The sequence below is a fragment of the Leptonotus elevatus genome, chromosome 20 (assembly GCF_054856555.1).
Source record: "Leptonotus elevatus isolate MCC_2025b chromosome 20, RoL_Lele_1.0, whole genome shotgun sequence".
In the NCBI taxonomy this organism is placed as follows: Eukaryota; Metazoa; Chordata; class Actinopteri; order Syngnathiformes; family Syngnathidae; genus Leptonotus; species Leptonotus elevatus.
In genome coordinates this window covers 14,477,331-14,501,901 of record NC_141258.1, presented here as the reverse complement: position 1 = coordinate 14,501,901, position 24,571 = coordinate 14,477,331, and the positions used below count along the sequence as shown (strand labels likewise).

At 37.6% G+C, this 24,571-nt stretch overlaps 2 protein-coding genes across 9 annotated transcripts in view; one reads left to right on the top strand and one right to left on the bottom strand.

Annotated features, from left to right (window-relative positions):
- Positions 1-2,302, bottom strand: part of abcc3 (ATP-binding cassette, sub-family C (CFTR/MRP), member 3) — a 49,672-nt gene extending 47,370 nt beyond the window's left edge. For 2 of the 3 annotated variants that reach the window (XM_086063894.1, XM_086063895.1), the window contains exon 1: positions 1,862-2,302. In XM_086063894.1, the coding sequence (XP_085920020.1) occupies positions 1,862-1,897 (36 nt within the window). In that variant the 5' untranslated portion in view covers positions 1,898-2,302. The remainder of the gene's footprint in view (positions 1-1,861) is intronic. The other variant, XM_086063896.1, reaches the window with a different exon arrangement.
- The window catches only part of radil2b (Ras association and DIL domains 2b), a 46,147-nt gene continuing 23,427 nt past the window's right edge, over positions 1,852-24,571 (top strand). For 3 of the 6 annotated variants that reach the window (XR_015091574.1, XR_015091575.1, XM_086063897.1), the window contains exons 1-7: positions 9,009-9,504; positions 12,058-12,239; positions 14,446-14,620; positions 17,578-17,810; positions 20,069-20,493; positions 23,595-23,885; positions 23,967-24,365. Coding sequence is in view for 4 of the 6 variants with exons in the window: in XM_086063897.1 (XP_085920023.1) it covers positions 9,380-9,504; positions 12,058-12,239; positions 14,446-14,620; positions 17,578-17,810; positions 20,069-20,493; positions 23,595-23,885; positions 23,967-24,365 (1,830 nt within the window). In the remaining 2 variants the exon portion in view is untranslated. Of the gene's footprint in view, positions 1,923-9,008; positions 9,505-11,821; positions 11,868-12,057; positions 12,240-14,445; positions 14,621-15,897; positions 16,006-17,577; positions 17,811-20,068; positions 20,494-23,594; positions 23,886-23,966; positions 24,366-24,571 lie in introns of those variants that run through there. The other 3 variants (XM_086063898.1, XM_086063899.1, XM_086063900.1) reach the window with 3 other exon arrangements.

Here is a 24,571-nt window from a genome sequence, read left to right as displayed (position 1 = left end):
GTAGGAAAGTGACGGTACCACTCCACCACCTGGAGCCCAGGGTAGATGATAGTTGGCACCGTAAGCTTGTAATGTATGACCACACTATGTATTAGGGGTGTGAATTGCCTAGTACCTGGCGATTCGATTCGTATCACGATTCATAGGTCACGATTCGATTCGATACCGATTAATCCCGATACGAATCTATAAATTGATTGTTGCGATTTTAACTCAAATTTAGAAAATACTAATCAGTAAACTTGTACATGTACACTGTAAGATTTGTATGAACATTTATTTATTTATCTGAAAATTCAGGTTGCAGTCTGTTTCATGTTTGAACAGCACTAAAATATAATATTAAGGCTTAATGTTCCATTAATATAACATTCTTCCATGCTTAGTGTGTAAATCCTAACCCTAAGTAAGACGTTTTGTTGAATATTCCCATAAAAAAATTATGTTTAAAAATCGATTCAGCCGCATATTGAATCGATTCGAGAATTGCACGCTGTAATATCGCTATATATTGCCGGATCAATTTTTTCTAACACCCCTACTATGTATCATGATTCACTGTTATATGTAGTTAAGGTTGCCTCCTAGGGACAGCTGTGTGACAACAGTGTACCTAACAGTGTACCTAAGGGACACCTTTAGAAACATGGAGATAGGAAGAAGACAATCGAACAAAATGTACATATTGCATTCTATGTAACAAATAATTTGAGAACCAACCAACAGCAGCATCAGAAAGACCAATGTCACGGAGTCTCCTGAGCAAGATGAAAGTGCCATGATCAACAGTATCAAAAACGTTCAACAAGTCAGTAAAAAGTGCAGTATAATATGCTTTACAGTCCAAAACTTCAATGTCATTAACTATATTCATAGCTGCAGTTATTATGCTGTCCTGTTCAAAAAACATATTGATAACTTGATAGAATGCCATGAACTTAAATAGCTTTTAAGCTGTTCAGCAGCAAATTTTCAAGGATTGAGAATGCAAGAAAGCAAGAGTGGCTAGCAAAAACTTTTCTTTTTCTCTTTTTTTGTTGTTGTTGTGGCTAGCAAAAACGAGCTGGAGTGTCTAATAAGTGCGGCTAGCGGGAGAAGCTAGCAAAAGCCAAGCAGAAGCAGACAAGTGGCAGGAGCCCGAATCACAGGACTCAGCAACGACTATCTGCAGGCCCCAGCTGCGGAAAGTAAGTGTCGGTCGACTCATTGGGTCCGACACTAGCTGAAGCACCACAAGAGCTATGATAATATATTTTTTTAAATGTACGTTGACGTGACAATTTTTTTTTGCATATTATTGAAATGAATCATTTTTTTAATGAATGAATTATGATTCCACCACTAAATGGCGCTAAATAATACACACTGTCTCTTTAAAATGTGAATTAAAATGGTCAATTGTTACAACTAATCAATCAATTACAAAACAATACATTGCACCTGCTTATTTTGCCCCATGGGGAAAAAAACATTTCATTAGATCATATAAATGTAATTTCTTTAGGTGCATGTTAACTATGGCAACAATATTATTAAGTTATTTGTATATAACTAATTTACAGCAATATGCAGCTTAACATGCGTCCGTGCGTAAGAGCTAGTGAGCTGCATTTAGAGAGCAAAACCACAACATGCAATTCATTTTGACAATCTGACAGCAGGGAGCTTATCGAGATAGAGTAGTGAAGTTAGCTCTGGTCGGTCCTGATCTGAATGGCCGCCAGCAAAGAAAACAAACAAATAAACGCTTTCAAACCATACAGCGTGTATAAGGAGTAGCCTATGGTGAAATGTACACAAAGTTAAAGCCAAACTATTGACTCACTTTGCGGACAACTGAGCATCGATGTAGCAAACTTACCCAGAAGGGAAGCTCTGGTCCACACAGCCGCTCCATCTCCGTCCGCCTCGGGTGGAAGCCGGTAAGTAACCACCGGATAACTATTTTCCCTCCTCTTCGTGATTAGGCAGCTTAGCAACCAGCTTTTCCTATTTTACCTATTATTTGCGTAAATGGACGGTAGTTTAACGGTCACATGCCCGACAGACAGGTAAGGAGGTGCCTCGATTTTAGCGACCGATGAGCGCCAGGAAACACGGAGCTGCTTCCGCTCTTTTCGAAGGCACAAGTAAGTCGATCGCAGGAAGAGAAATGTAAAGTCTCAGTTCAGATGTCAGCAAAGGGCGTGAGCTTATTTTGCTCCCCTCCTTTTCCTCCTCCTCCTCTTTTTTTCTTTTCAAACAGCACCGTCACGCACACACTGGCACTCAACCATTTTCTCACACCAACAAATGGCTAGCGAGAAAAAGTTGGTTTGATGTTTGATATTCACTCCTACGTCTAATTTAGGGACCGTCTACAAATTACCTTTCCAGGGTGACGTATCATCAAATCACCATAAAGGTTATATAATGTTTTTCTGACTGCTCTAGTAACTGTCAATGATAAGCAACTACCTACTACAGCTCCAATATTTATCATATCTCTCATTTTGGACAATTTGGGGACTTTTAAGGGACAGAAATGACCAATGTTCCAAATATTTACCAAAAATCAACCAAAACACATTTTGTCATTGTTATTGCTGTAGTACATAGCAATTGTATGCAACTAACATTTAGGGGCCAAAATATTTATCATATCTTTCATTATGGACAAGTTTGTGACATTTGGGAAGTTTGGGACATTTAAGGGACTAAAAGGACCATAAATGATTATATATATATATATATATATTCACCAAAAATCCCTTGTAGTAAGTAATGGCCTACCATTGCAACAGCAATCAGAATGACAAAAGGTACAAAGTTCTGCTCATTTCCTGCTCAACCTTTTATTTGGAATTTAACTTGCAATTTTCACCCATATTTTGGATTGTGGACCACTGCATCTCCCTTCTGGCAAATCACTGAGCACATACTTATTCATATACTCGCATATCTGCCCTTAGTATCTATTCCAGTCTTCTTGCTTGCCTCAAACACTTGGTTGGTTTTGTAAGGAAGCCTCATACTATACTCATCTGTGAGTAAAAAAAATCATTGTTATTATTGTTATTATTACTATTATTATTTATATAATATTAATAAAAATATTGTTATTATTATTATTATTACATTCCTTAACACGTCATGACCTCAAATTCATTTGTAATGTCCTCTTGAGAAGCTCCAGCATCCATGTGGGTCCCTCCGTCGGTCAAGGATTAACTGAAACATTTCTGCACAATAAAAATAGTTTAAAATTCCCTGGTCTTGCCATTTTGTCACTTGAGTCCATACCAGTAACAGTATCCTTGGAGCTGTAGTAGTTAGTTGCATACCAATGCTATCTACTACAGCAATTAGAATGAGAAAATGCGTTTTTGTTAACTTTTGGCGAATATTTTGGAACATTGGACATTTTTGGCCCTTAAATGTCTCCAACTCGTTCATAATGAAATATATGATAAATATTGGAGCTGTAGTAGTTAGTTGCATACCAGTGCTATCTACTACAGCAATAAGAATGACAAAATGTCTTTTGGTTGATTTTTGGTGATTATTTTGGAATATTTGTGTCTCTTAAATGTCCTCAATTGTCCATAATGAGAGACATAATAAATATTGGAGCTGTAGTAGTTTGTTGCTTGCCATGGCAAGCTACTACAGCAATGAGAATGACAAAATGTGTTATTGTTCATTTTTGGCAAATATTTTGGAACATTGGACATTTTTGGCCCTTAAATGTCTCCAACTCGTTCATAATGAAAGATATGATAAATATTGGAGCTGTAGTAGTTAGTTGCATACCATTGCTATCTACTACAGTAATCAGAATGAGAAAATGTGCTTTTGCTGATTTTTGGCGAATATTTTGGAGCATTCTTACAGAGGTCCTGGCATAAAACCAGTAAGAGTAGCACTGGAAACAATAAAATGGCTGCCCTCTGGCTTCATCTGCGAGGCCTGGGCCAATCAGTCCATTCATAGTCCGTGCTCTGGACGTGCCAGCAGCAGCCATGTTGGAGGCCGATATCTCATATTTGGAAGTGTTAACTTGTAAGTGTGCGAATAGAGAAATTTTATTGATAGCCAACACCAAGTAATGGTGAATTACCATGTGCTGTTTTCGTTACAACAATATAGGTGGGACTCTTAGGAGAAACAATGGTCGAAATTCAGTGGCTCCACTTTGGAATTAAGGCAGAAAGTTGGCAAATGTGGCCTTCAGTAAGTGTTCAAACGTTTACTGTACTATTTTTTCAAGTTAACTTTCCCCCTTGTATGGAGAGAACCAAATCGGCAGCTTTTCTTAATTGAGCTGGCATCTGCTCCTTGTTACAACGAGATGTCCTGCTGCTAGCCCATGTATTTGCCAGCAACTTCCTCTTTCGTATACGGATTCGGCTGGGAATTGCTCAAAATTGGAATTATCACAACTCAAAAAGACAAGTCAATTTGAGTGCTTTTGTGAGTCAGGGTGCTTGCTGTCACTTGAGCAACATTTGCATGATATTGAAACAATCTTGGCCCTACAGCAAAACAAGATATGACAATGCTACAGTGTTGTGTATTCTGATTTAACTAGCACAATGTCATTTCCAACTGATGAACTTTAACATCAAGTCACAATGTCATGTTCTTATTCAATCGTACTATTGATTTAGAGCTGCTAAACTTGAATGCTTCCAATGCAATTGAATAATTACAAAGATTATATAAATTTAATTTTGTGCTTTATTCTCATTTGACTATTTCTCAATGTACTGAGATTTTGTTTTGTTTATGATGCTACTTTGTCATTGTATTGTGTCTTTCCCATTTCATACAAAGTGTCTCTATAAACGTTTTAGCTCTCAGCAGTCATCTCACTAGATTGTAAATTTATTTATTTATTTTTAAACGTACTTAGGCTTTATTAACTCGTTATTGTTAAGGAAAACAAACACAAATTGGTTTCATAGTCTTTGAGTTTGAAGCCTCGTTTATCCTCCTAGTCTTGACCACCATCTTGTCAACAAGCAAACACCATTCACATGATAGAACACTATCAAAACAGGAGATCAACAGTTTACAACAGCACAAGAAGGCATGCTCAGTTACAACCAAACTGTTTTTTATTTGATTGATTTATATTTAAGACCTAAAAATGTCATTTATACAGTATATATTTTTACTACTATATTAGCATAGTGGCCGATTGTGACGATAGTGTTTTCACAGGCCCCTCTACAGGTGGCGAGGCCATGGGTAGGGTGACCCTTGCCTGGCCAAGCCCCAGCTTTTACCGTGATTTTCATACAATGTGCCACAAGACACCTCATTCACAGCTGCAGACAGACAAAAAAAAAGTATTTCCAGATAAATAGAACTGGGGCTCAAGAGTGCCCAAGGTTAGCTTAAACTCATTTGACATTAATATTTTTTGCATGGCTAACAGAGGCTTGTACCAAAACTAACTTTGTAGAATGTGACCATCACATCTAAATGGGAGGAGGAGTCTTGTGGTTCCCCCTCCCGTGCCAATCACAATCATCGGTTTAAACTTTTGAATGTCAGGACTTTGTACCTGCCTTCCCAAGCTTTTTCAGTCATCAAACGGAAAGAAAAATAATTTGTTCTCAAAGTAGGATTCAACCATGATTTAAAAGAGATAATGTCTCTCTCCTTTGATCCTCTGTGGATCTTAATTTGGGGGGGATTTACTTTTTTTAAATAAATATTTTCGCATAAAATATTCTTCAAATGAATTAATGATTAAATAAAACATTTTAATATTCAAACAATGTCAGAGTCCAAATTTTTAAGTTGTCAGAAAAAGAGAGACAGAAAGTAGCTTGAAAAGTAAAAAAAAAAAAAAATGCCTACAAATGTCCAAAAAGTGACCATAAAATGTCCAATGAGGAAGAGGAAAAGCAGACAATTACCATAAAATATGCATGAGATTGCCAAAAATGTCTGAGAATTGAATTTTAAAAAGAAGGCATAAAAGAAAACATTTAAAAAGTAACCTTAAAATGTCCAAAAACAAAAGAAGAAATCCCAAAAATTACCATAATATGACCAGAAAATTTCCCAAAATGTCAGAAAATTGATAGCAAAAAAAGACCAAATACTATAAAATGTCCAAAAAGGAAGAAGAGAGACAGAAAATTACCATATGTCCATAAAATGGCCAAAAATGTCATAAAGTTGACAGAAAGTCAAAAAATGTATCAAAAATGAATTATGAAAAATTACAACAACAACAACAAAAAACGGAAGACAAAAGGTACAAGAAAATTAATGAATTATTAATAAATTAATGCTGCATATTTTTCTGTTATGGTGCAACTCTAATTAGCTCTTGGGCCTTCAGTACATTCGACTAACACTAACACACTGTTTCCTTCATCACAATGTTCAAATGTTTTGCGGCTCCAGACATATTTTTGGTTATTTATTTGGCCTAAAAGGGCTCTTTTGAAAGAAAAGGTTGCTAACCCTTGACCTATAGGAATAAACGAGTCAACTATTGTAAACATATTGGTAAATGACCTTGCTTTTTGGTGGAACACTGCTCTAAATCCATTCTCCACTAAACATTTGCAAACACAGGAGCATGAGGCATTGCATCTAATGAACTTCTACAAGTTTCCAAACCTGAAAAACCAGCAATCACGCCCCATATATGCAGTGACCAGACAGATTTGCAGATAACAACCCCCCCCCCCCCCCCACCGACCCACAAAAACACTTGCTTGTTTCAAACGTGACCACTTTAATCTTTCAAAGGCACTCATTGAATTTGACATTCTAAATTTCAGCCCGAGAAAAATCTTGCAGTATTACTACACTTTCCTATTGAAGGACTGCACAAAGAAAACTCAACAGTAGTAGTTGCCACAAAGCACTGTTTTGGCTGCTGCTATATTTGCCTCGAAATGAAGGGTTATATCGGCACAAGATAAAACACTGAGCTACTCTGAGTAATCTTTGAGTTGTGGCAGTTGTATCAAATCAGTTTTGGGAAGACAAAAAAAAACATTTGATAGGCCCAGAAAAAGTTCATACAAAGTGTTGCGTCTAAAGTGATTGCCAATTCATCAAGTGTGAAATTAATTTTATCCGACAGTTTCTGGAAATGTGTCAGTGGGTGAGCTGAGTTTACATAGCCGTACCCAGTCCATGAAGCACAATCATGCAGAAACATGATCAGCATTTAAAGGGAATGAGAGGGGCTGCCTCGATTGGCGGCAAAACAAGTCAAAATGTGCAAAATTGACTTTTTAAAATGTTTACAAAAACAATGCACCATAACTATGTTTTGTCTGCAGGTATTTCTCCCTGCGAGTGTCACTCTTCCTTGTCCAACAGGCGATTTGATTATCTCATGTTAAGCCTTTCCACTTCCTTCCAATTTCACAACAAGAGCTGACCTTTCATCAATGGGAGATGAGTTTGTGGATTTGTATTTATTTTAGGTACACAAACATGAAGCAAATAAACTGGAAAGCTTGATATTCCACTGTGAATTATTTTTTGTTTATACTGCAGAACCTGTGACAACATCCCATGCATCAGTGGTGTCCTGTTAGGCAAGTTAGGCCCAATAAAGCTATATATCTTCTCGTGCAGGCCATGAGAGGATTTACTCGCAACATATACCAGTACTCAAAATAACATTTGTCATGGCCCACATTCTTTTTTTTTTCTTTCTTTAAGCGGAGTGTAAAAAGTATAGGTGTCGAAAAAAACTGCAGGGGCTATGTTAACGATATGCAAAGGCACAAAGAAACTGACAATTAATTAGTGAAAAAAAGTTACAAAATATGTCTGAATTAAGGTGAATATAGTTAATAAGGAAAACGTGTTTCCTCCACTTTCTGCTCCTTGTCAAGGTCCAATTAATGATCCTAAAAATGTCAACTAACTTCTTTTGGTTGTCATTTTGGATATCAGCATAAGTGGGTCACTGCAGGACTGCTAACCACCCCAAAATTTGCTTATCACCTCAAAAAGCTGTGATGCAGTTATTTAAAAAAAAAAAAAAAAAAACCTACAATTTATGAACAACATAAAATTGCATGAATGTTAAAAAATAATAATAATCCAATTAACGGACATCCTCCTATTTTTTGTATGCGACCCTCAGAGGAAATGTTTACACACTAATTGGTTTAAAACAATGTTCAAACTGCACTCAAGAATAAGGAAGACATGTTAGACTTCGTCAGAAAACATTGACTAAAATCAAATTATTTGGCCAGATGAAATCAAGGTCACCTTCTACCACAATGACGCGATGGGTTCTTGTCCTCATCATGGAGGATCTGGAGGCTGTCACACACCTTGGACTGGTCGCTATAGCCAATCTCAGAGAACCCGGGATGTCTCAACTGGTGAGGCAGACTTGCTCACCAATATTCCACCATGCTGGCCAGACAAAAATTGTTTGCTTAAAGTAATATTAAAATAAATCCAGATTTGTTTTTCGCCCTCCAAAAACATAATGACGTGACTGGGGATATGTACAAATTGGCTTACAATGGTATGTTCTGAAAGTGTCCACTAGATGGCGACATAAACGCAATAATAAATACTAGGCTACTGTAGATTGCAAATGCTATAGATTTTGCATTACTGTATTTTACTGTTATGTAAGCTACACGTATACTGTTTTTTGTAGTTCACTAAATGTAGCGCTTTAGCACTATATTTTAGCTTGCTTATTGAATTAAAAAATGTGTTATTTTATTATGTCTTATATTTCGCAATACAGTACATTGATTTTTCTTCATGTTTCTGCAGGTGTTGCCTCCGCTTGTAATTATTTACTGTGCTGTTTCCAATTATTTTCGAGCCTCACTCTTTAGAACCTATAACATCTCGGCATGAAGTGTTTTCTACCCTACGTAGCTAAATAAAAATGTTCACGCAGTTATAAGCAAGCTGAACTGAAACTGTGGCCCGCCCACTCTAGAGGATTGTCTTATTTTGAACTTTTTTTTAAATTTTAGATGGGCGTGTGTGTCTGTTTGTGTGTATGTGTGCGTATTATGTGCTCACTTGGCATCCCCAAAGAGTTGCGCCGTGGACGCACATCTGGACAGCAAGTTCGTTAATAGTTAAAAGCATATCTCAACTACATTTTGTTGACAGATTGCACATTCTTTTACCTATGTAATTAACTTTAAAGCTTTCAGAGCGGAAGAGTTTGGACACAACAGGGAACACAATTCGCCTGCTGCAACATCTGGATGAGAGCGGGGAAACATCTGCAGAGAGGCAGAAGATGAGCGCCGTTGTGTCGCTCGTCTCGCGTGAAACATCTCAGGAATGAAGCAGAGCTCTCAAAGGACATTATGCAACCCACGCTGATTTTCAAACGAATCGGGATATTTTACCTTTATCAGAGATGAATCAAAGAAACGCTGAGGAATTACACTCTCTTGCACAGAGAGGTTTATCTACATCTTCTACATCTTCTCTGAAAAGACGCCTTGGAAGGCTAGCAAGAAAGTCCAGTGATGGATCCCTTCGGTAAGTTATTATTTATTTATATATATATATTTTTTTAAATTATATATATATATATATATATATATATATATATATATATATATATATATATATATATATATATATATATGTATATTACTGAGGCTGTTGTTCATTAGGGCTTAATTTAATCAGATATGCAAATCTAAAAAATACCAATACCAAAATTTCCCCCAAAACATTTTTTCTGGGCCTTCAACAGGGTTTTAGATAATACATTGACATGGACATAGGACAAGGGACAGTCTAATTGGACAAAAAAGAAAGACAAAAAAGTAACACACACTCATTGCTGGAAGCTGGGTAGCCGGTTGTTGCAATTGCAAATAAATTATTGCATGTAATTTATAAAAGTAGGTCAGCGCTGCAGAGTTCTGCAGAGTACCCAGCAGGAAAGGCTTTGCTGACCGTCACTGCATGTCACTGTTAAGGACAAGTGCTAAAATGGATGAATGGACATCACAGCATGAAATTGCAATCCTGGCTGTAATGCCCTATTGTACTGCCCTCACCCTCATATGTGGTCAAGGATGACACATCGTTATGCACTTCAGTCGCTTACCATGAAGTGTAACGGAACGCACTTTCAAACGAACATCAGCTACAACTCATGCAGGCATTCCCTATACGTAACTTAAGCCAAAGTTCCTTTTGGTCTTTCCTCTAAAATGTTCCTTTGGACCTTCATCTTTGATGACATCACAACCATCGGCAATCACAGTCACAGAATATTACAATTATGTTCATTGACATCATGGGAGATTATATCAAAATGATCTACATAAATGTTTCTGGCAGCGCTGTGACATCTTTTGCTTCACACTGCCTTTCCAAGTGTCCATCCATCCATCCATTTTTGTAACCCCTTATTCCTCACAAGGGTCGCAGGGGTGCTGGAGCCTATCCCAGCTGGCTTTGGGCAGTAGGCGGGGTAAACCCTGAACTGGTTGCCAGCCAATCCAGGTCCAAGTGTCCAATTCTGTCCTGTTAGATTTGTTTCACTTTTACATTCCCATATATATTTTAAGTGACACATTTGGGTGTGTTTACACCAGTGCTTTTCAATTATTTTGTGTCCAATTCCAATTTAATGCTTCTGTCCTGTTATTTTTTAAACTTTTATATTCCCATATACAAACACATAAATTGTAATAAATATTACAAGTTGTCTATAAAACAGTTGTCAGTACTCTTCTGCAGAAGAGCTAATACTCCTTCTGTACTCTCTGACAATGAGAGCAACACCACCACCTACTGTAGTGGATGTGCAATTGCACTTTATTCTAGTTTGGAAACACACCCACGCACACACGCACACACACACACACATATTTTCACTAAGGTCACGCACTGGCCTTACTAACTGTGGTCTGTTCATCTGGCTTGTAAGAAGAATTAAAAGATGAAACATTTCAAATTTTTTAAACTTATCATGTACACATTTTTTAATTTACCAATTATTCTATATTTTGTTTAAAAAGGTTGTATTGTGTTGAATGAAGAGCTGTTTTTATTTATGCAAATATTACAAAAAAGGACAAAAATAGCAGCATAAATGGATCCAAATAAAAATCTGCAATAGAGTCAATCATAAAATAGTGAGGGACCACTGTATAGCATTTAGGGGTGTTAGAAAAAATTGTTTCTGCAATATATCGTGATATAGTGCGCAATTCTTGAATCGATTCGATATGCGGCCGAATCGATTTTTGAACATACATTTTTTATGGGAATATCCAACAAAACGTCTTACTTAGGGTTAGGATTCACACATTAAGCATGGAATAATATTATATTAATGGAACATTAAGCCTTAATATTTTATTTCAGTGCTGTTCAAACATGAAACAGACTGCAACCTGTGTTAAATGCAGTGGCTCAGTTATAAGTCAGAATTTTCAGATAAATAAATACATTTTCATACAAACCTTATGGTGTACATGTACAAGTTTACTGATTAGTATTTTCTAAATTTGAGCAACAACAATAAAATCGCAATAATCAATTTATAGATTCGTATCAAGATTAATTGGTATCAAATCGAATCGCGACATATGAATCGTGATACGAATTGAATTGCCAGGTACTAGGCAATTGACACCCCTAATAGCATTTATTGTTGTCCAAAACCTTTATGTGAATGCTTCATCTCTGTATCGACATTTTCCCCCCGCAAATGTGAGCTATTTTATAGGTAAGCAGTTTTGGTATAGAAGCAGAGAACCTTTGAACCACTGTGGTAAGAAGCTTACAGGCTTGCCCAGTCCTGCACAACCCTTTATTTTTTCATTCAAGTATAGCAAGAGCTGAGGGAGGAATGGTGAAGGAGAAGACAGGCTCGTACTGTACGTCTAAACACTCATTTATAGACATTAGTTATTTGTAAGTACTTGTTGACATTCAATGTCTTGTTTATCTTTTCTTGCTTCCCCCCTTGATATCACAGTGTGCTCTGTATCATTTTTGTTGTTTACTTAACTGGATTATTTTGCAAGGACCTTTCAGCAGTCCACCTTTTCTCGTTTGATTATTCAGGTCAAGTTCGTCTACTGGCAGTTCATCCACTGGCAGGTCAGCCGAGGCTGTGGCTTTCAGACAGCCTTCCAAAAGCCGCATCCGTCACCACACCAACCGTCTCTCAGGAGTCTTCCTTCGCGGCGCCGCCTCTGGCTCACTATCCATGCAGGCCATGTCCACCCAAATCGGGAAAGGAAGTGGTACGTCACGCTCAGTAAATCCTTTCTTTTTTTTTCCCAATGTTAATGTCATGGGGCTTTTGCTAACGTATTGGCTAGTGCATCGGTTAATAAAGTTTGTTTTGAGATATTTGAAAGCAGCTAGCATTGGTTAGAACAACTACTTCACAATTATAAGGTTCTGGGTTTGAGTCTCTCCACATCATACATGTTAAGTTAATTGAAGTCCCCAAATGAATTGCCCAAAGGTGCAAATGAGAGTAATTTTTCCAGCCCATTTCACGTTGTAAGTCATGGGACATAACAATGCCTTCTTGAGAAGCTTTGCAAAATTGGAAAAAACACAACCAGTCATCAGACTGATCTCATCCTGGGATTAGCGACTACAAATTTGCAACAGACATCCACAGAACAAAAGAAAGGCATGACGTTTGGGCATACTTTGGAAGGGTTGAATGTTGCATCATGGTAAATGGAGTGCCAACAGCTGTTACAGTTTGCTCATTTATCTCATGTAAGTCCCACATAAATTGCAGGGACACTTTGACTCACATTATGGAAACGCTGTCGAACAAGCATGAAAGGGTTTTTATTTATTTTATTTTGGCACGTTGTAATGTTTCTTTCTTTAAACACTGAGTTCTTTCACAAGAAGCATACTTTCACTTGATTGGTTGACTTTATTTTTCTTACTTTCATGTTGTCATAATTTGATTCCACATTCATTCCAAACTGGTCATGCTTAATGAATATATTTAGTAAGTTCATATATATTAATTGGAAACATGGAAGTACACCACACTACATTACACAATACTCATGTGACAACCATTAACTGCTTAGCTTCAGAAATCAGGTGAGCCATGATTGGTCGTTACCTGAGCAACTGAGATGTCGTTTTTGGTTGACAGCAAGTGCCAAAATGGCCGCTCCCTGAAATAGATGAAAACGGATGGATTTTACTGCTTAACTCATACTCCATAAATGTAATATTAATCAGAATACCATGTTTAGACTAATGGGGGCACATACAATATACAGAGTGTCCATAAAGTCTCTTTACAATTAAAACAATTAATTACAAAATCAGTTGTTGAGATATTTTAAGTATATGTATTTTATTTTAATGAGTGTATATCAAAGTATTTTTTTTTAAACTTAATTTAATAAAGCAGTATATGGGCACCATTATTTGCACGGAACATATCAAGACGGTACTCGATTTCTTGCCATGTTCGCTGTAGGATAGCCTAAACATCAGTTTCCCATCCATCAACACAGTATCTGAAACACACAATTTTAATGTCAATAAAATTTTTAATAAACACTGATTAAAATAAAGCAAATCTCATTAAGAAATCTCATCAACTTCCTTTGTAATATTTTTATATGTAAAGAGACTTTATAGACACCATGCATTATTGTAAAGACATTTTTATGGGTTGACTTCCACTTTAAAGAGAATGAGGAGTCACTTCGATTGGCTAGGAGTTCCATCCCACCAAAAAACAAAAAAACAAAAAAAAAAAACAACTATTGTATTGGCTGTCAAATTTATTTAACTGAAAATAAAAATTGAAGAGGAAATTCTTTTTAACTGTTCAAGCTTGTCATGATTTTTTAAATGGATTTTTAAGGAAATTATGTCGTGTCAAGGTCTTGGCTTGTCTTGGTCATGGTCTCGATTCCCAAAAGTCTTGGCCCTGTCTTGATCTCTGTAAGGTCTGGCCTCGGGCAAATCTTGATCCCGGGTCGTGTGGTCTTGAGCACAACGCCATATTATACTATACTTCCCAAAAAGGGTGTTTTCATTTGGGGCAATAGATGTCAGATAAGAATGTGACCTGAACCGAAAGGGCCCCAAGTTAAATTTCCTTGGTTGTGGGCAGAGGGGGTGGGTGAAGGGTGGGTTGTAGGCTGCCTGCGTACTTGAGCAAAGCATCTTGGCCACTGGGAAGCTCCCCACTGTGTGACACTAAATGTGTGTGCGTGTAAATGCGTGTGTTGCCATGTTCACTACCGTGGTAGATTAAAAGCTAAAGCCCATACATAATATCATGATGGTATTCATAATCTATCAAATAAAAAACTGTAATTTAAAAAATAGTACACTAAAAAGCTAAATGTGTACATTCCTTCCTTGAATGTAGAAAAATAAAACCCAATATACATACATAAACATGACAGTATTATGTTTTCTCTCTCTGTGTTGTTTTGTTGCATTCAGTGATTGTGACAGATGCAGACATTGTGGATGACCCCTCGGAGCTGTCAAATCAGCTAAGTGCTCCCGGAATACTGAAGATCTTTGGAAGTGAAATTTGTAAAGGAGCTCACTATAAGAGTGTCTTGGCCACAACACATTCCAGTGCAAAAGAGCTGGTCAAAGAGGCCCTTGAAAGGTGAGGGACTTTGCTATCATGACAAGTGTCTGTTTGCCATATGTTTGTGTGATTGTTTGTCCATACTTCCTCCTTTTTTGCTACAAACAATTTGTATATAAAACCAGTCAGGCATGCACATGTGTTTATACTTAATAAGCGGCTCAATAAACAAAGTAGACTTGATGTTCTGTCCATTGCGTTATAATTGCAGCGTTGTGCACACAGTATGCACGCGTGCCAAATAGTCAATTTAATAGCTCTGAAAGTGTAGCGCAAACCACAGTTTGTGTGAAAGACGGCCAGTGTTGGCAGGAATTCTCCCCGGAGAGGGAAAACGTCTGTTAGTCTTTGCTTGGATTTCAGACCCCAAAAATGTAACAGAATGATTAACACAAGTGAAATTCAACGTGTACAGCAACATTTGCATGTTCGCAGTGTAACTGTTAGAAACGTTTAGGTAAAATAAAATGAAACCTCAAAAATTGAACAAAATATGTTCAAGGACACAGGTAAACCTCTGATATGTTTGGATTCTTAATCTTTTATCAACTGCAGCCTACAGGTATTTTTTAAAGAAGCATTTTAATATTCTTAATTCTTATGTGAACACCAGAAAAAAAAGATTTTTGTTAGAGCAACAAGAATTGTTCGCAGATATGCATCACAGTTCGAGTTGTTTGAATCCAAACTCAGGCTCTGCTAGTTTATAAATTAATTTTATCAGTGGCTTAGCGGTTGAGTATCCACCCTGGGTTTGAATCCAAACTCAGGCTCTGCTAGTTTATAAATTAATTTTATCAGTGGCTTAGCGGTTGAGTATCCACCCTGGGTTTGATCTCCGGCTGGATTATACAAAGGACTATAAAAATGGGACCAATTGCCTCCATGGCATTAAGGGTTGGAATTGGGGTGTTAGATCACCAAATGATCCCAGAGCTCGGCACTGCTGCTGCTCACCGCTCCCGTTGGCTCAAATGCGGAGAACAAATTTCACCCTGCTTAGGTCTGTGTGACAATCAGTGGTGCTTCAACCTTTTATAAGATAATTAATTCAGGTGTGGTCAACTGGCAGCCACATGCTTTATTTTTGTGTTTTGTGTGTATTGTATTTTTTTTGCGAAGTGCCCCCCAATGCATTTCTACGGGTGTCAATTATGCAAATGTTCGCTATTTGGTCCCGATCCCCCACAAATAGCGGTGTTCCATTCTATAGTGTACAGACTATTCACTGACGTCACGGGATCGCAAGTCCGCCCCTCATGTTGGGTCAACTTTGCTTCTAGATTTAGCTTAACATTATTTGCAGCGGTACACGTTGAAACATTTGGTTAGTGGAATCGATCGGATTACAAACATTTGTAGATACTGCCCGGACCTGAAGACATGGCAATGTATGCTCTAAGGTAGGATGGCTTGGCTCTCAAAACACGGACATTCTTGCGTCTTCTTTACTTTTGGCTTTTATTGGTTGCTATGTGCATTTATCATTTGTGAATTTAAGGTGAAGAATCTCTGGTTATTTTTAAACCAAGTTAACTAGTTCCCCGAAGGTGCTAGCTACTAGCGCTGGCATGTTACAACAAAAACAACAACATTGTTGATTCATCACTTATTTTCATACACTTTAACAACAATTTAAACTTTTGGGCTACTGGGAAAGAAAAATAATAGAGCTTATGGAGGGTATTTGGAGAGACCTCAAAATATAACATCTTGACCACGAATCTATTTTTAGCCAGAGATAGCCTTGGCTTGCGGCTCACATATCACGATTGCATTATGATAAAAGCATTTTTGCCATCTTACAATTACACTTACCTTAATCAAAATGGTCAGAACACACTTCCGGACACTTTGTCGCTCCCATTCGACATTCCATGGACCGGTGTACAAAAGCACACAATGTGGGGAAAATGACGGCAGTGAATACTATCTAGAAGTTTCATTTAATCTTTGTTCACCCAATTTTGTACCCGTGAACAGCACACGTGTGCACCATTGTGAAGCGGTTTGTGAAAATCTGGAATGAACAAAATGAATGGATCAAAGTAACTTGTAGTAAGCAACACGAGCACTCCTCAGCATTTGCTGGCGTTGTCTCGGTGGCTGTTTGCCCCACCAAAGGCGTGCTGGGTTGGTTGGTGGGGGTCGGTGACATCATGTGAATACTATGTATAGTTTTATGTTACAATATCACCATTCACCACTAGAAGGCAAGCATGTCTTAGTTGCACTTGCACCAGGTCTTATACTGCTCTTTACTACAATATGAATAGGCCTAATATTTTTTTTGCCTATTTATAATGACACAAATGATAAACAGGACCTCAATAATATTACAATTTTGAGTAAGACGATTTTTATTAGAAAAAAAATGCACAAAGTGAGTTCTTGCACTTACTGTTGGTTTGCTGTTCAGCAGTTTTGTACCGTCTTTGAAGAGAGCCCTTTACACTGGGCCAGAAAAAAACAAAAAAAAATCACAGCATGTGGTTATTTTGTTGCTTGCCACAAACCAAATCTTTTTATACATGCATTGACAAATGTAGTATGAAAAATGAAATATATTGAGAGCACGTATTTTCTCCATATGTCAAATTTTGTCATATGTCTGGGTAGGATGTGCAAGGTTGTTTGTAGCCCCATGGTAGCATTGCTGAAACATTTTTGCCCGCCTCCACCATTTAAGTTGCCCATCCCTAAATTAATAGAAAAATCTGAATTGACTGGGAACTCGTCCAAAGGGTTTTAAACCCCCAAAGTCAGCTGGGTCAGGACTTTTAACACAACAAAATAACCAGTTTCTCGATGATGGTACAGCTTTTATCAGACCATCACAGAGCACATATGGACAAACAGTCATTTGTGTTCAGATTCATCTATCAGATCTATGGATATATTAGACTCTTCACTTAACCTAACAGCTATGCATTATTTTTCCCCCATGCCAATTCTTTCCTATCTATGCCATCCAGGTATGGCCTTGGAAAAGAAGAAGCAATTTCTTATGTTCTGTGCGACACGATTGGTTCCTTTGGCGAGCGTCAGTGGAAAACCGAAGGATTCAGAGTTGTGGGCGACAATGAGAAGCCGCTCCTCCTGCAGTCGCTATGGAAACCAAGGGAGGGCCTTGCGAGACGCTTTGAAATCCAGCGGAGAAGTCTGGTGGAAGAGCAAACGTCCAAAGAAAAAGACACCATCACTGCTGGTAGGCTGCCGTTATTATTTCCTTGTGTATGCATGCTCAACAGTCTTGGCTTTTCAATAAAGGACTGTCCATAATAAATCTCATTTTAGAGTTCTTGCAAAGTTTTGCTCTATTTTTCCAGACAACCACACCTCTTGCATTAAAGTGCATTTAACTCCTTCACTTACAGCCATTTTCACTGAAGCAATCCCCTTCGCTCCTGGCTGTTTTACTGGAATTTGACTGATTATGCAAGGCCCACAGAATATTGTGTTCTATTGCTATAAAAAACATGGAATCTACCAAAAGAGTATCTTCTTTCATCAGGAAAAGGGTTTCTAACTGTTTCCCTCTCACAACAATTAGCATTAGAATATAGCTAAGTTTCATTATTATTCACAAATCTGTTTAAAACATGGCCCTGGTTGATCTCTTATACTCTGCTGCCACCTGCTGGCCGTTTTTGTAATAACTACAATCAGGGCCTTTTCTAGCTTCATGGGGGCAGGCAAGATGCTGTTTGGGGGCCCCTAGTTTGCCAAACTACAATGAATAGATTCCTAACCCTTTAGAAGGTCTCCTAAAATACCACAATCTAGTAGACTTTATGAGCAAAACAGACTACAGTTAAAATTAAACATCTTAAGTTTACAATCATTTTACATCAATAGATAAAACAGCTTTTGAGTGTTTAGACAAATGTTTAATTTAAATAAAACACAACAAAACAAACAACATTTTAAAGTGCATCAAGCAAAACAAACTAACTTAAATAGTTCTTTAGGTTATCAAGCAAATAGACCATAAGTAAATATTCCTTTTTTTTTTTAATTACAGTAATATTGCAGTAATACAGGATATTAAAAATGTACAGTGTCTTTTTAAAGCTTGTACCCAATTACAAATGTGTCCCTTTTAATAATTTTAACAATAATTTACATATTATACCAGTTAAACTAGGGGCTGGCCAAGGGAAGGTTAACATCTATAAATAAATGCCAGAGGCTAGCGAGCTGGCTAGCAAAACAAATAAACAAACTTGCTAAAAATAAAATAAAATAAGTTTCGTCTCCTAACTATCCATCACCAACAAGTGCCAACCGTTCTCCTTTGACAGTTTTTTTCTTCAGTTTTTTTATCTTCCGTTTCTTTGCGCCGCTGAGATAACTTATTTTTAATGATAGATGGGTAGCTTTCAATCATTCTTACACAGTTAATGACGTAGAGGCTCTACGTCACTAACTGTATGACAAAAACACCAGGCACTGCTTATCATCACAGTTTATTTTGTCTATATGCTATGTTTATTTTTTTAAGCATAAAAGGCATTTAATAAACAAATATTAGAGACAAATAAAGACAGGACATTTTTATCGTCCTCAGGTAAGACTACACATAGAGCTTGGGGGCCTCCTGGTTGCTTGGGGGCCCTAGGCAGCCACCTGTTTGTCCAATAGCAAGAAACAGCTATGACTACCATTGCTTGAAGCATTCTCTTCAGTTCAGAGGCTGCATCAAAGTCTTCTGTATGCTCTAGCATTAAAAAAACAAGAACATTTAAAACATATAAATACGTTTTTGGGACCATGCTAATATTTAAAATAAAACATATTTAAAAACAGTTTAAAAAAAATTATAAAGACATTTTTGGGACCATGGTAATAATTAAAATAAACCGTATTTATACGTTTTTGGGAGCAGATGAGTTAATAAGACCATAATGTTTGTCCCTTTTTATTTTACTTTTTTTTCAGATTTGGTCTTGCATTTGATTCTGCACAAATGTTTAACACCCTCTGTTTTAAAAACACTCCAAAGGTTTTGCCTGGAAATAAATTCTGCACTTGCACAAAAGCATGATGCCATAGAAAACTACCCCCATCTTTCCAGAGATATTAGTAGCACCACATCATTTCTACTGGAAACACTGGCTTGAGTTGACACAGCTGTGGTTACAGTGTAAGAGTGCGTCCTGTTTGGCATTTTGCTTCTGCCACTGGCACAGCATGCGATAGCCTTCTATCAGTGTGGGTGATCACTTTCTGTTTCCATGAACTCTGCCTTTATTTCCACCGAGGTCTGCTTCCTGTGTGTGGGCTATCTGGATATTGACACGTACATGATCACACACACACATGCATTAAACACCAGGGGGAAAAAACAGGCGTTACCTTATCACTGCATCCCATTAGCTGGGTCCCTAATGTATTTATATAGCAGGTTATTTGCACAGGTTGCTCAAGCTAATTCCTATATTTGTTTATCCATCTCCCTGACAGGGATCAACGCTCAGGCCCGTAAGCTGCAGAAGAGTCGCTCCAGAGTTAACTCCACCCTCATAGAGAGAACAATGAGTCGAACCCAGAAACTCTGGAGGAGTAAAAGTGAGATAGACCTCATAGATGCCGATTCAGAGACCAAAGAGAATTGGAATCAAAGCATGTCCTTGAATGAAACTTTAGCGGAGACCCACAAGTGCCCAGAAGCCACTGACATTGAACATGCAGTTGCCTTTAAGGGGGATGGTGGGTCGCAGGCAAAAACAGAGACCCTCTGTCCGCCCAGGCTGAGAGGTGAGCAGGAAGGAGAGGAGTCTGAGAGGGAGGAGACGGAAAGTAGCGACGATAACACCACACAGTACTCCATTCACCCACCTCACGACTGTCCGTACCTGCTGCTACTACATGGCCACAGCTTTGTACAGGTATCGCATACAATAACACACTCATGCTCCACTCAGCTATTTGCACATGTGCGTAAAATGGATAATGCAATATATTCTGTGCATCCCTGAGGGGCTGTGAGCAGATCTTGTGTCAGGACCTTGTTAGCAAATTTCCGTTTTTGCTTGTGTGCTATGATGTCATGCAATTTACTAGCTTGGCACAGCTAATGCAATCAAGCCTGACACGCAGTGGTGGAAACACCGACCTAATTCCTGGCAAAATAAATTGAAAATATTTCAAAGCTTATGTTGAATATACTGTATACGTGTATGTATGCAGGGGCGTGGTGGCCATAAGGAATTTTGTGAGTTTCCCGAACGGTTGGTCCATTTACGGGCGGGTCGCAATTTAGGCCAAATGAAGTCGCAGAAATTTGAAAATGTATGAAAAATTCTCAAGTGCTTAGCTGAAATAAATTATTTATAGTTTAGATTACTTGAGAAGAGATTACAAGAAATTTCAGTGTGAATTTTTTCCCTAGCTGTTTCAAAGTAAATATCTTACTTTTTTTAATGTTATTATTCTCGTGTACTCTAACTGTATTTGACTCTACAGTAGGGCTGAATTATTATTTTTTTATTATCGAATTGCTATCCCCCAACCCCCCACTATTGCGATTTATATGCAAATGTTTTTTCAAGGTCCTATTCAGTGATAATTTTGTCGTCGGAATTTGTTTTCATATTTTTCGTCACGAAAAAATAATTTCAGACGAAAATGAAATGAAAATATAAATGCAAGCCATTCATTGAGACGATGATGATAACTAAAATTGACTGGCAATTTCGTCAATGACTAAAACGACAACAACACAGTGATGAAAATTCACAAAATTCAATCAGAAGATGAAATGAAACACAGGTGGGAGAAAAAAACCACTACGAAACTTTATTTAATGTTCAAACATGTTAAGATTCATTATGCAGCTGTAAGATTTATCTCAGGCAATTTTGCACTTTTTTTTAAATTTCAGTGAAAACTAAGTTTTAAGACTGTGTTATTGTTAGTTGAACATGTTTCATTGAAGCAAAGTTTAATGTGTCTTGCACAGCAATTTGTAACTACAGTTACACATTTTACAAAGTTTCTGTGTAAAAGTTGAAATGTATGCTGAAGGAAAACATTGTCTAAATTGTCAATTTACTCGACTGAAATTGCTCCTTACTTTCATCGACTAAAATTAGATTAAAACTAAAATACAATCTGATAACAAAATTCAGACTTTACTAATTCTGACTCTTTACTAATGTCCAAGAGACAAAACACATTGTTTTTGGCCTTGGAGTTATGAAGATTCCAGCTGAACATTCCAGCTGTCTCCCAAGCTGAAGATCGTGAGTTAATTCTTCAACCCTTTGGTGACTTTAATTTTTCTCCAATTCTTCATTTTACGCTTTTCCAAGTGTAAATATTACTCTAAAACTGAGTGTATTTGGTCAAACTCTAAATAGAGTCAAATTTACTCTACACAATGTACTGTGTACCCTAGAGCAGGGGTCTCCAAATCCGGTCCTCGAGAGAGCCCCTATCCAGTCTGTTTTCCAAGTTTTATTCCTCCAACATACCTGAATCAAGTAACCAGGATTGTTATCAGGCTTCTGCCGAGCTTGCTGATGAGCGGATCATTTAAGTTAGGTGTCTTGAAGGGCTCGAAATGGAGACCTCTGCCCTCGCCAGTATGTGCATTTATGAGAACAACTGTATATCTGCCAACTAGTGGCAAATGGTGATATATAAATCAGATTAAACAACAATCCAGACAAATCTGTGTTTTAACCACTTCAACTTTTCATGTTGTCACATCATTTAAAAAAACCAGGAAAATAACATACAATATTGTCTCTACTGCATGACATAAACCCTTCCCTTTTTGGAAAACAAAACAGTATAACAATGTTCTCTGAGGAGAAAAGAAACACTAACGCGAAGAAAAACTGTCAGAAGACTGATCAGGAAGCTATAAAACACAACTGTGCCACTGCTTCCTGTCTGATTACTAGGATTTTGAACAGCCCTACACATGCAGGCCAACATATCTGGACACATTCACAACTGCCGCTTAAGGTAACTTTTAGAGACCTGGTTCTCTGAATAAAGGTTAAGGGGTTTGTTTGCTCCATATTTCATAATGTTCCATCGGAATTGTATGAGGAGGTAGGCATCAAAAGCACAAAGTCAAACATAATCCCGGCGCATGCTTGTTGGCTTTGTTACTCACTGTGGGGATAAAACAGTGTTTATCTACTCAGGTTTGGATCAAGTCTGGAATTATAATAACTATTGAGCAAACCACTGCTACCGGTATGTGATGGGAGTGGTTATGCAGTGCCAACTGGGATAATCTCCAGCCCACCTGTAACCCTAATGACAACAATAATAAAACATGGATGAACAAAAATTGAATTGAATGTATGCATATTAATCAACATTTTTACAGTGTAAATGTGCCCAAGTTAACTAACTTTAGCTAATTTTCATAGGCAGTTTCTTGGGCAGATTGAAGAGTCAACCTAAAATAAGAGTAATGAGAGTGGTAGAAATATACATATAGTTAATATTATCATTTTAATTTGTAATTCTGTTTTAGCGTCTCTTGAGAGTAGCAGTTGGTTTTCAGCTTCTCCCATAAACAAAGAAATCGAGGATGTGAAACATGGAAGGAGAATTAAAAGTGTATTTTTGCCATCTAATCCATGGAGTGGTCGTAATTCCTGTGTCTACCTGTCAAGTATTGAGCCTTTTATATCATAATGGATGATAATATCATGATGTAGTTAAGTAATCAAATTTGACAGTCGGAACTATTTGTATATTTCCATTCTTCCCTTTTTGATATTTCATTATTATACCGTGGAATGGTTGTCCGTCAATCGCAGGGTACATATAGAAAAGTCACACTAACAAATTCTATGGACAATTGAGTTTCCTTTTATTTATTTATTTATTTATTACAGTTTCATGTTTGACTTAAGGAATTAAAAATAGTGAATCAAAAATATGAATAGTTCCCTGAGTTACAATTTCCAACATAATCAAGTCTTCACAGTGTTTTTTCATCTTGTACTGTTTGTCTCCGTAGGACTTTGTCATCTACCTACTTATGAGTCCAAGCATTGTGTTGGGACGACAAAATGACAACATAGATGTATCACAGGCAGACATTGTCCTCCTTGCTGAAGATATTTTTCCAAAACATTGCCTTTTTCAACGCAATAGTGCTGGCGGACCAACTATTCTGTGCCCCTTTCCTGAAGCGGTGGTCACAAGGAATGGAAATGTATTAAAAGACAAAGTAGAACTTTGCCCTGGTGATGTCATTGGGCTGGGACAAAGCTACCTGTTTTTATTTAAAGATCCCCTGATGAACAAGGTAATAGATGTAAACAAATATTCACGTCATATTTTGGCACTATATCGTTTATGATTCATTGCTGTTTCTTTCTGTAAAAAGGAAGTAAACAGTACTGCGGAGCCCAACTTGTCCACTCTCTCCTGGTTGTTTCCCTACGCTCCATCTGTGCATAAAACAAGCCAGACAAGAGATGTCATACTGTGCAAGACCTGCAGTGATCTGCCAAGCCCAGCCACCAAAAAGCGCCAAAAGATAACCCCTCCATTTCTCAAATCACCACAAGGTCACTGCCTGAGTTTGAACTATCAAGCTGATGATGAGCATTGCATCATCAAGCAAATAGTTGCAATTGGAGGCAGTGGCCTCAAAGATGGAACGTCATCGAGCATTGCGTTTCTGCTGTGCCTGTGCATTCAGTATTCAGCGTCATATTTTCGGACGTCAGACCTGCGGAGGCTCTTGCTCCTTATTGCAAGTGAAGTTCAAAGTGCTGTTTGGGTGAGTAGTGGTGAATTCGTATATCATTGATTCATATTATTAAATGTCATGAAATTTATGTGAGAGTGCTGTACAGACTTAAAGAGGATTTCTTTACAATAATACTGTATGTTCTAAGCATCCTCACTTGTCTAAACACGTTAATTCTCACTAATAGTATGTTTGTAGAATCCACATGTTTTTATCCATCTCGGAGGGCAGCCATT